The sequence below is a fragment of the Pyrgilauda ruficollis genome, unplaced genomic scaffold (assembly GCF_017590135.1).
Source record: "Pyrgilauda ruficollis isolate IOZ18807 unplaced genomic scaffold, ASM1759013v1 scaffold200, whole genome shotgun sequence".
Classification (NCBI taxonomy): domain Eukaryota; kingdom Metazoa; phylum Chordata; class Aves; order Passeriformes; family Passeridae; genus Pyrgilauda; species Pyrgilauda ruficollis.
Genome location: NW_024519208.1, coordinates 509,560 through 521,827, shown reverse-complemented (window position 1 = coordinate 521,827; position 12,268 = coordinate 509,560). Strand labels below are relative to the sequence as shown.

Sequence of the window (12,268 nt, the reverse complement as noted above, 5' to 3'; positions counted from 1 at the left end):
GGCTGGAAGGGACCTCAAAGCCCATCTCGTTCCTGGACACCTCCCACTGTCCCAGGCTGCTCCCAGCCCTGTCCAGCCTGGCCTTGGGCACTGCCAGGGATCCAGGGGCAGCCACAGCTGCTCTGGGCACCCTGTGCCAGGGCCTGCCCACCCTGCCAGGGAACAATTCCTGCCCAAGATCCCATCCAGCCCTGCCCTCTGGCAGTGGCAGCCATTCCCTGTGTCCTGTCCCTCCAGTCCTGATCTCCTGGGACAGGGACCTGCCCAAGGGGGTTCATTCAGCCAGGGCAGCTCCACAATGTCCTTCCAAAGCTGGAAGCTTTACTGGGAAACAACTCAGCAGGAAACTCATCAGGGCACATCCCACAAAGCAGCTCAGACAGAAACAACCTGGGATGCAGCACCCACCTCCTCAATTTATTCAAGGCAACACCATTTTGGGCATGTGATGGATGAGTAATGTGATACTTGACTCTCACAATTAAAAGGCAAATATCCTGTATACGTGTTAATGGAAGTTTTATAGATTTATAGTTGTGTTTTACCCCCTTGTGTTGTTCTCAGGGGGTGGCCTGGGTTTGGGATATTTGGGAGGGTGGGATTGTTACCATGGCAGCACCTGACCTCCAACTGAGATTTAAGGAAGTGATCTCCACCACTGGACAGTGAAGAAGGAGCCAATGGACAGAACTTTGGGAGGAGCTAAAGGGTTAAAAGGTGAAACCTCCATTGTGTGGGTGAGCACATGGTGGGAAAAATCCTCTGCTCCTGGCACCGTAATATTTTCTCTATTCAGTCTTCTGTTGTATTTTTGATAACGTTTTAATAAACCTTTTACATTTTTGGAAGTGAGTATCATTTCTCACAGGCAGTTTTGTCTCTGCTGCAGCAAAACAAGAATCTGAAAGGTCCCCAAGCCACTGAGCATGGCAGCTTCACCCTCTTGGTGGCCTCACAGGGAGTCCTCAAGGACACCTGGGGCTGACACTGCCTCACACAGCAACATCACCTCAATCCAGGGATGCAAAAGCCAGGACACGATGACCTGGCCCACCTCAACCCATCACTGCCCTCCCTCTCTGCCAACCACTGACACTCCCACCCACGCTGCTGGAAAACAGCAAACAGCATCAAGGTCTGTGAGACATTTTCCTAAGAGGAAATCACACCACTGGCACATTTCTCCCATAATTTAGGAAAGAATATCAGAATCTCAACTGGCTGGATTGGCCAGGACAGGCAGAGGATAAAGACTGGCACCTAAAATACAACCTGACCCCACAGCCTGTCATGCACAGGCTGGAAGGAGTCTCACCATTTGAAAATCTGGATATTAATGTTTGGGTTCTTTGGAGATCTTTCCATCCCCTCCTCTCATTTTAGCTATAAAGTTACTCCTCAAAATACAGGAAAAGTTTAAATTCTGTTTGGGGAAAAAAAAATCAAACCAAACTTAACAGTGACTTTTTTTTTTCCTCTGAGAAAAATCCCAGAAACCATTTCCACATCACCTGTGTAAAGTGCTGGATAAAACTAAGGATCTACTAAAAAATGCAATTAGCAGAGTAAGTCTTCTTTTCAAAGAAAAAAAAATTAAATATTTCAAGTATCCTGGTGACTTCATTCAACTGCACCTTGAAAACTTACTCCAACCAGCACAGTCACAAGCAGCAACACCAACCAGTCCTTCAATTTTCCAGCCTTTCTCTGCATGCTCCAGATAAGTTATCTTCTCAACACCTGTCTGATTCTTTAACTAGTGTGGGTGAAAAATTCTGAGAAGAGAAGAGAAGAGAAGAGAAGAGAAGAGAAGAGAAGAGAAGAGAAGAGAAGAGAAGAGAAGAGAAGAGAAGAGCAACTATTTCACCTTAGTCACAACTAGACACTTGGAAAACAAAGTTAAAAGCTAAAGAAAAGCACCTATCAAGTTGCATTACATGAAAACATTTCAGCTGTGATGTATGAAAGGCTAAAAGTAAAACTTAAGCTGTTTTTAAAACCTGTCTGGCTTTAAACAATTCAAAAGCTGGAATTAAAACTCTGCAGCTCCTTTAGGTCTCGGACACCTGCAGCTCCACAGCCCCTTTTAACCACAGAACCCAACACCCCCAGCAGAATCCTCTCTCCAGTAAAAATCCAAAATCCACAGGGGAATGAAAACTCTCATAAACCAAGCCCTCCAAAGCCAATGTGGGCTTTTTGCACAGTGCACATATTCCAGAGGCAGGTGACCCCGGACTCAGGTCTCCTGCTCAATGAATGGTGACCACGTGAAAGCCGCCCTGGAGAAGTCGCTCCTCTCCAGCTGCTCCTTCCCAGCCGCAGCCCCCAAACCTCCACCTCACCCCGCGGGACGCCAAAAACTTCAGAAAGAGTTACCTGAGCTGCCCGGGGTCGATAAACACTGCAGGTATTTGTTCATGCTGGAGCCGGCCGGTGCTGCCGAGACACCCCGGCACGGGCTGGAGGCAGCACGCGGTGCCCGGCTGCTGACACGGCACTTCGTGGGAACCGGGGCAGGACCTGCCCCAGTCCCGCCTTCACCCTCCGCTGCTCCCAGCTCGGCGGGGTTCAGAGCGTCTGCAAGGGCTTCCTCACCCCGTTCCTCTTTGCTAGCGCTGCTGCCCTCACCTTGGGGGAGTTTCTGACCTCCTCCTCCTCCTCTCCCCACTCCCCACCTGCGGCTGCTTTCGGCTTGCTCTGAGCTCCGCGCGTTGCGCGCAGTGGTTCCCCAAACATCCATCCCTCAGCCCGACACAAACCCCCCCCGCAGCTCTGCAGCCCCCCGGGCCAGCAGGGCAGGAGGTGGCAGGGCTAGGACACAGCCTGGGCCAGCAGGGGAGGAGGTGGCAGGGCTGGGACACAGCCTGGCCCTGCCTGTCGCTGCCTGCCCCAGCCCACGGGAGCCACCCGGCGCCTCCGCCTCGCCCAGCGCACAGAACGCGCTCCGGGAAGCTCTGGATTAGTGAACTGTGCTTCCCACTGGCGCGGCGGGGCTTGGCTGGAGATTAAAAACATAAATTAAAGGAAGTGTTCAAATGTCACGGAAGAGAGGAATTTTTCAATCCCGGGACTGCAGACACAGGACTCCTGGGTGGGTGGAGAGGAGCCGGGGACTCACCAGCACTGGCACAACTCCAGCTGTGCCAAACCCAAAATCCTGCTCGCTTGATGGAGATCTGCTCCCACCTCCTGCTTTTCACACATCTGGAACTGCCCCACGGGGGGAGATTCAGATGCAGGGCGGAATCTCCCCACAGCCACAGAAAACCCAAATATAGGAAGTATCCTGTGAGGCCACACTGAAAACCTGGCACAAAGGGCACCTGCACCTGCCCACCCACAGGAACGCCCCAACCGACAGCGCAGGGAAATCACCACAAATCCCAAACTGCTGAAAAGACACATCTCGACCTCACCACCAATTGGTTTTTCACTCTTCATTTCAAAACTTGGTTAAAAATAAAATCCACTGGTGGCATTTTGGTAATTATTCTCCTAAACACAGATGTGGGGGGGAAAGCAGAATTGATGCCCCCTCCCAGTTCACGGACTGGAGCACCCAGTACTGAACACCTGCTTTGCTCTGTCAGTGAAATGATACTGAAAACACTTGGGTTTCCACTTCTGCTGCAGCAAACACAGTAATAAAAGCTCTTTGCTGAGATGATCGTGCACAACATCAGTTCCAGGAAGGAAAATGCACTGGGAAAGACGTTTTTTCATCCCTTCTACAACACAGTATGAACATGGCCTGCAATGTGAGTCACACCAAGGCTCTAAATCCCAGCCTGTGCCTGGGCTGCTCCCACAAACAGGCACAGCCCCTCACAGAGTGCTGTGTGAGGAACCTGACAATGGCCCTGACCATATGGGGTGATTCAAGCTGGGGTCTAACTTCTAAAGAGCCTCTTTAGGTTTTACCGAGTATCACAGAACCACAGAATGTCCTCAGTGGGAAGGGACCCTCAGGGATGCTCAGCCCAGCCCCTGTCCCTGCACAGCCACCCCAACAAGCCCACCCTGAGCACCCCTGGCAGCGCTGTCCAAACGCTCCTGGAGCTCTGGCAGCCTTGGGGCCGGGACCATTCCCTGGGCAGCCTGGGCAGTGCCAGCACCCTTAGGGGGATCATTCTGGTCACAGCCATCCTCTGTGGCTGCTTTTGAGCAGAAGAAGGGAGAGGTGAAGTGCCTCCCTGCACCAGTGACAGGATCCAGGGTTAAAGCTGGGGAGATAAGCCCAAGGATTTCTCCACACTTGACTTGAGTCCAACAGTATTGCAGCAGCTCACTGTGCCAAGCACACAGAGGAGCAGAATTCTGTCCCTGACACCTTCCACAGATTTGATCCAGGTCTAACCAGCAAAGCTTTGTACACCCAGATAGAGCATCCACACAGCCAGAAAACTTCTCCACAAACTTTGGACCACATCAGAAAACTGCTGAGGAGCTCAGTACACTCCACTGCAGAACAAAGTACTTCAGGCAGGGTGCTGAAAGCCTGGCTGGCTCTTCCCATCCCACAAGAACACAAGGATCAGGACCTGAGGGAGTGGCTGGAGCTGTGCCAGGGCTTGGCATGGAGCTCAGGGAAAGGTTCTTGCCCCCGAGGGTGCTGGCACTGCCCAGGCTGCCCAGGGAGTGGTCCCGGCCCCGAGGCTGCCAGAGCTCCAGGAGCTGCCAGGGATGCTCAGGGTGGGCTTGTTGGGGTGGCTGTGCAGGGACAGGGGCTGGGCTGATCATCCCTGTGGGTCCATTCCAGCTCTGCACATTCCAGGATTCTGTGATCAGTGCAGACAAAAGAGCTCAGAGCTCCAGACCTGGAAGCAGCTTTCTGCTCTGGGTTCAAAAACACCCAACTCCAAAACACCCCCTGACAGCATCAGACCAGCAAACCAGGGCTGCCTACCTTAAGATATTTATGAAGAGCTGTATTATGCCTCTTTTATGTCTTTCAGCATACTCAGGACCTCGACTTTAAAGAGAGACCTATTTTTCCCCTCTACAGCTCTTGAAAAGACGCTTTTAGGACTGAAGGCAGCTCTTCCCTCCTCCTTACAGCACACGCTTTCAAAGCACTTCACACACATTCAATAATCTTTTCATCCTGCTCTGAAGCAGGTGGGTTTTAGTCGTCTCAGAGATGGAAAAAGCACTTCAGCCAAGTCAGGATGAGAATTTGCAATCTGCAGATTCCCAGTCCTGGACAGAAAACCCCATCAGCCTCAGTGCTCAGCCAGCAAAGAATTTTCACAAACCTTCAAGGCAGGATGAGAATTTGCAATCTCCAAATTCCCAGTCCTGGACAGAAAACCTCATCAGCCTCAGTGCTCAGCCAGCAAAGAATTTTCACAAACCTCCAAGACACCCACATTATGCTACCACACAGGCAATCCCTGCAATAAAACATGGGAATGGATTTCCCACACCAAGTATTCCATGTTTCAGACCCCAGCTCAAATGTGCCCCTCACTCAACATGTTTGTACATGGAGCTGCTTCCAGACAGGAAGGAAAGGGAACCCCTACCACATCCAGCAGCAGTCAAGGAAAACTCAGTCCTGCTCCTGCAGATCTCCAAGGGGCATGGAGGGCTCTGCACCACTGTCCCCCAGTGCCTGGGAGCACAGCAGCACTGTGTGTACAAAGCAGGGATCATGTCCTCAACACCTGAACGCTGGGAAACCTGGAGCCGTGAGGGTGGGCAAAAAAAAGGTGGGAACAGTGCTACATCCCACTAATTCCTCTTTCCACATCCTCTCTGCTCCACCTGGCACATGGCCCCCCCTCCCACAACCTGCCAGGGCCAGCTCCACTTGCAGTTTTCAAAAGCTCCTTTCAAAGCTATGAAATTGCACCAAGAGTTTCGGGGTTCCTGCCAATCCTCTGGTGATCCTCAAACATCAAAGCCAGCCCCAGCCTCGAATCAATATGCTTAGCAGGCTGCTCCTTTAGATGTTATCCTTTTTTTCTAGGCACCATCCCAGAAAACACCAATCTGTGCTGTAGCTCTTGGTGTAGAAACCCACCTGCCTTGGCAAAAAAATGACACTTTTAAAGCTTCTCTATCGAGTGATGTGATTAAATAGGTCAGACCTGCCCACGTGCATGGTTAGGAGGCTACTTCAAAACAAGACAGGCAGTTCCCCCGGTAGGGAGCAAGCCCTGGGGGATGGAGAACTTGCTCCCAGAAGATGGTTGCCTGGTTGTGGCTGAGCTACTACACCCTCTAGTGTAAATCCTACAGATCCTTCCAGGCCAGGAGCCTCGGGCAGGCAGGGAATGAGAAGAGCACTTCAGCCAGAATCCTTCCCAGGAAGCTGAGCCAAGCACTGCAGAATAACTGCAAAAGTGTCTCCTGCTCCTAAAGGAATCAGGAACGTTTTGTGACCTGTTGGAGTCTGTTCTAAAAGCCTGAGATTGCAGCAGGTCCATTGCTCATTTCCCATTTCTCAACCGTGGCCTCCTCTGGCCTGGCTCCAGCAGCTCCACGTCCTCCTGCTGCTGTTCCCCAGGGCTGGGGCAGCTCTGCAGCTGGGAGCCAACACAGAACCAACATTAAAAAATGGCTGGAGGCGAACCCTGAGCTCAGACAGAACTCACAGATCCCTGTCATGCCAGCTGTGCCATGTGCTGGATGCCAAGAGTTTGGGAAGAGGCAGGAACGGGCTGTGAGCTGGCTGCAGGGAGCAGTGCCTGGAGCTCTGCCTCGTCATCCTGCTTCTTTCACAAGCGGCAGAACCTTCCCCTTGGGAAACCAGGCCCACACTGGGGGTTTTACCTGCCAAAAAAACTCTTCTCTAAGCACTGTAGATTAAGTTGGATATTAAGAAAATGCAGAAATTATACAGAATAGATTCTATATAAGAATTTATATTAAGAAATAAGAATAATAATATAATAGAATATTAAGAATATAAGAATAAGAATTTCTAATAAATTTTATAAGAATTTATAAGAAATTCTATAAATAATTCTATAAACAAATTAAGAATATATAGAATATAGAATATATAGAATATAGAATTAAGAAAATACATTTCTTTCATATAAAAAGTTGTCAAGCACTGGAAGGGGCTGCCCAGGGCAGTGGTGGAGTCCCCATCCCTGGAAGTGTCAAAACAATGTGTGGCTGTGGCTCTAGAGGACAGGGGTTGGATTTTATTAACTTGGAAAGCTTTTCCAACCTTTACAATTCCATGATGGTAAGGAAATTCTTACTTCCCAAAACTCAGCCTGCTCCCCCTGTCTCTGACATGCCCAGGCCAAGCCTAGCAAGGCACTGGGGGATTTTTCTTGCCTTTCACACTCAGGTTACACCAACACTTCCAGCCAGCTCTGGGAGCCTCACACACTTCCCAGGGGCATACAGAGGTTTTCCCTGCCCCACTGCAAACTCCAAACCCAGGCCCAGCTGTAATCAAGCACAGCAGCACCTGGTGCAGGCCAAAATGAGCAATTCCAAAACTCCAAAACTGACACTCCACTCAGATATTTAAAGACATTCAGGAACAGCACACTGAAAGGTAATTATAACATCATCTAAAGAACCATCCTAAAGCATTCTAGGGAGCTCTTAAAATTCAAAACACCAAAATTGGCAAAAAAAAAAAACCTTTGTCTTTCTAACAATTATCTGCCTGTGACAGCCCTGAGAATACTTCTTTTATTTTAAACTAAACTGGTAGTGGTGGTAAGCTGGCCTGGTAACCAGGAGACATCAATAATTAATCCTCTTCCAAACTTGAGAGCAACCCAAAGTTAAGTAAGCACACATAAAAAATACAAACTAGGCTTTGTTTTGGCAATTTCTGCTTCAGATTATTAGACTGTCCACACCAGCATTAATATCCCATCATACCTAACAGAAATAACAAAGCTTTGACACAAAGAAAGCCAGCAGGGCTCTTCTGGGGAGAAGAATGAAGGTTTTTTTCTCCCAATAAATCAGCAGAACAGCAAATAATGTGTATAAATAAAATGACAAGAGCTGCTGAAGGACGGCCAACAATAGCTCACTATTGATCCCTGTGGGTCTGTTCCAACTCAGGGTATTCCTGATTCACTGGCTTTTTGTGCCAGCTGCCTTTGAGAAGCCTGGCAGTGCCCCACAAGCCCCTCACGGGGGGATCTGGCTGACCACAGCCCCCCGGAGAGCCCAGCCCGGGCCCGGCCTCCCGCTCCAGGCAGCTCTGGCTCTAACGGAGCTGTCAGCAGCGGAGCAATTCGGCGCTGACGCCTCAGCGCCACGTGAGCCCGGTGCCCGGGGCGACAAAGAACGGGAGCGGGGCAGCCGGGGCTGTCCCGGAGCCTCGGGACGCTGCTCCCCAACACCCGCTGAGCAGCGGCCACGGCGGGACCCCACCGAGCCCAGCCACCCTCACCCGCTGGGGCCGCACAGCTCCTCCCAACCCTCGCCGGGAGCGAGGCGAGCTGACAGCCACGGCCGGGCCGGGCACACGCAGCCACAGAGCCCCGGCACGGCCGGGACACACCGACAGAGCCCGGGATCGCCGCACTGCGGAGGGGTGACCCGCGCCCTGAACGGTGGGCAGGCGGCAGAAGGGGAGGCCAGGCCGGAGGGAAAACACATGGGGCGGGGGGAGGAAAGCACGACCGGGCTGGGGGCGGCGGGGACGGGAACAGCCGCAGCCCGGGGACGGGGTCGCGGGAAGGTGAGGGGGCACCGCGGCCGGGCCGGGCCGTACCTGCGCCGTGTCCGAGCGGGAGCCCCACGCTGGGGTCGCCTGAGGCTCCGGAGGCTCCGCACGGCGCCGGGGCCACCGGGGGGTGGCGGAAGTGGCAGTAGGGCCTGCGGCACCCCCGGCCCGGCCCCGACCCCCCGGCGTTGAGGAACGGGCAGTCGATGCCGCGGAAGTAGCCGGTGGATCTGAGCATCCCGCCGGCTGCGGGGCGGGAGCGGGGCCGGGCGGGCGGAGGAGCCGCGGGCGGCCGGGACGCGCTCCCGCCTCACACGGCCGGTACCGGGCCCGCCGCCATCTTGGGAGCGCCGGGCGCGGCAGCGAGGACCCCGCGACGCCGCTGCCCGCACAGGGCTGCCCGCGGCGCGCCTGAGAGCGGGGCGGGGCGGGCGGGGCTGAGGGAGGGCCGGGAGCTGCCACAGGATCCTGGAATGGCTTCAGCGGGATCCGCAGCGAGCGTGGATCCAGCCACTGTCCCCGCACAAACACCCCAACATCCTCATCCTGAGCACGCCTGGCAGCGCTGTCCAAACGCTCCTGCAGCTCTGGCAGCCTTGGGGCCGGGACCATTCCCTGGGCAGCCTGGGCAGTGCCAGCACCCTCGGGGGCAAGAACCTTTCCCTGAGCTCCATGCCAAGCCCTGGCACAGCTCCAGCCCTTCCTGGCCTCCTGTCCCTGTCCCAGAGCAGAGCTCAGCCCCTGCCCCTCTGCCTCCCCTGGGGAGGAGCTGCAGCCCCCGAGGAGCCTCCCCTCAGTGTCCCGTGCTCCAGCGTTCCCGTTCCCTGTGGGGCTGCAGAGCCGCCATCCAGAACCAGCGCTCCCCGGGGTGCTCAGGGTGGGATTGTCGGGGTGTCTGCGGGGCCGGGAGTTGGACTCGACGATCCTTAACGGTTCCCTCGCGGCTCAGGATATTCCAGGATTCTCTAATCCAGCCTCGGCTGGGTTTGGCTGGGGGCTGCAGCCACCTCACCCTGCTGTGGGCCGAGCACCCCCGGCTGTGGGCACAGTGATGGTCACGGGCTCCTTGCTCTGTGGCCCGTCAGCGCAGCATCCCCAGCACAGACCACGGTGGAGCACCATGGAGCACGCCGGCAGAGCCTGCAGATCCCAGCATGGACCACTGCCCCTGCACATTCCAGTATTCCCAGCATGGACCACTGCCCCAGCACATTCCAGTATTCCCAGCATGGACCACTGCCCCAGCACATTCCAGTATTCCCAGCACGGACCACTGCCCCTGCACATTCCAGTATTCCCACCATGTTCCACCATGGACCACCAGCCCCAGCATGGATCAGTCCCTAGCAGAGACCACTGTTAAAAATAGGTTAGAAACGGTTGTGAAATAGTTGGTAATTGTTAAACATGTACTATTAGTTTGGTTATTGTAAAAGAGTTTAAAAGGGTAGTTATAAGAAATACGGTACTCAACGTACCATGTTACCCCTGAGTAAAGTGCACCACCCCCAGCCAAACCAGCCAGCCTGGAGTGAACTGTAATGGGCCAATCAAGCGCCTTAAACCTTCGTGCAAATGAAGGATCCGAAAAGAAACCAATCCAAAGGGACAAAAAACAGGATGTAAAGGGACATCTGACCCAGTGAACGCGTGCTGCTCCACCTGGAGCATCGGGGACATTGCTGAAGAAGCCCCATCCTCGACGGGAGCGCTCCTGCTCGGCCTGCAAGCCCGCCTGCTTTAGGCCTTTCTTTTTATTATAACAAATGCTGAAATCACTTTCAGTACTGGGAGTCTGGTCCTGTTTTTAACACCACTACGGACCACCTTCCCAGCACAGACCACTGCCCTGGTCCCAGTACACCCCACTGCCTCATGCATGGACTGCCACGGACCACCAGCCCCAGCGCGGCCCATCCACCCCAGCAGGGAGCACCTCAAACCAGCGCCCTGAGCCCCAGCACGGCTTCAGCTCCCTCAGGAGCAGCAGGACACTGGACGGGTTTGGGCAGTGACCTGAGGCTGAGGCCAGGCCAAGAACTGGTTCCACATCCCATGAGGGCCCAGCCCCCTCCTTGCCCCAGGTGGTCACCACAGCTGCATTCACCAGCGGGGAAACTGAGGCACGCGGTGACAGCACTTTGGCTGAGCTCAGAGCAGGGGCCTAGAGCCTGTGGGGATCAGTCAGGTGAGGGGCTGTCTTAGGTTGGAAGATGTGGCTGGGGGTGTATGTTCTGTTCCCATCTGTCAGAGGTGGGGCAGTTATCATCTGTTCATGGGGCAGTTTTCTTTATCTCTCCCACAGCCAACCCTCCCTCCAGGAGATCTCTGCTGTCCATGGCCACTGAGTGTCCCTGCATGGCTGATCAAATTCCAGCATCCCATGGGGAGATGCTCTGCCCAGGGCAGGAGCCAGGCATTCCTACCTGGATACAGTCTGAGCCTAGAACACCCCAGCAGCCTTTGCCCACTGCATGTTTGTATTATTGCATTTATATTTTTAATTTCCCTAGTACAGAACTGTTATTCCTACTCCCATATCTTTGCCTGAGAGCCCCTTAATTTCAAAATTACAGTAATTCAGAGAGAGGGGGTTTACATTTTCCATTTCAGGGGGGGCTCCTGCCTTCCTTAGCAGACACCTGTCTGTTCCAGCCCAGACAGGGGCATCCACAGCTCCTGGGAATCACTGGCACTGCCCCTGTCTGGGTGTGCAGAGCAGGGAGACTCCACCTGCAGCAGGTGAGGCTGTTCTCGGGCCAGCAAGGACCAAGCCCTCCGAGGGGAAATCCCGTGGAGTGGAACAGGACAGCCCAGCCTGGAGAGACAGGACGATCCAGGAGAGCCTCACCTCTTGTGCAAGGAGAGATGGGAAGCTCAAGGGCAATGCCAGGAACAATTGGATGATGCAGAGGAAGGTGCACGAGGAGGAGCTGGCCTTGGCCAAAGGGAGGGACGAGGGAAAGGTTGCAAAACTGTGTTTTGTAATAGTCTTAAGTGAAAAAAAAAACCCTTTGTTTTCCAAATTGGACACACGCTGCTGCCTCCTCCTGCCCATCACTCCCACGGCATCCCAGCAGAGCCCAGGAACCCAGCACTGAGCAGAACCAGCAGCTGCTGACCCTGGGAAACCTGAATAATCCATAAAAAGCTTCTAAAAAGCAGGAGACCCCAGGAGATAAGCTGCCTTCCCTCGGGCAGAAGCCTGGTCCTGGCACGAGGTGCTCTGCAGGTACTGGGGGAGGGCTGTGCTGAGACCCCCTCCCCACCAGGCCTGGGAGGCAAGCTCATCTTCCCCCCACAAAAACAGAGTGGTTTTATTTTTATGGTGTGGTTAAATCTATTTTATAAAACTTCAGCTGTGACAGAGAAGCTTCAAGAAAGACACACAACATAAGAGCGGAGACACACAGGATATTTCCCTGCCTTACAATTCTCATCCTGTGCTTCCTCAACTCACAGACCAGCAAAATAAAATAAAATAAAATAAAATGCCCAGACCTGGAGGACTCCACATGGAAAACCTTCCCAAAATCGATGCTGGTCTTGCAGTTGCCTGCTCAGCTGAGCTCAGTTCACTGGGATGCCCACTCAGCTCCCAGTCAAGAG

The 12,268-nt window shown here is 53.7% G+C and overlaps 1 protein-coding gene across 1 annotated transcript in view; it reads right to left on the bottom strand.

Moving 5' to 3' along the window:
- Positions 1-9,281, bottom strand: part of REXO1 (RNA exonuclease 1 homolog) — a 44,890-nt gene extending 35,609 nt beyond the window's left edge. The window contains exon 1 of the mRNA XM_041467120.1: positions 8,708-9,281. Within this exon, the coding sequence (XP_041323054.1) occupies positions 8,708-8,897 (190 nt within the window). The 5' untranslated portion in view covers positions 8,898-9,281. The remainder of the gene's footprint in view (positions 1-8,707) is intronic.
- Positions 9,282-12,268: the final 2,987 nt, after the last annotated feature.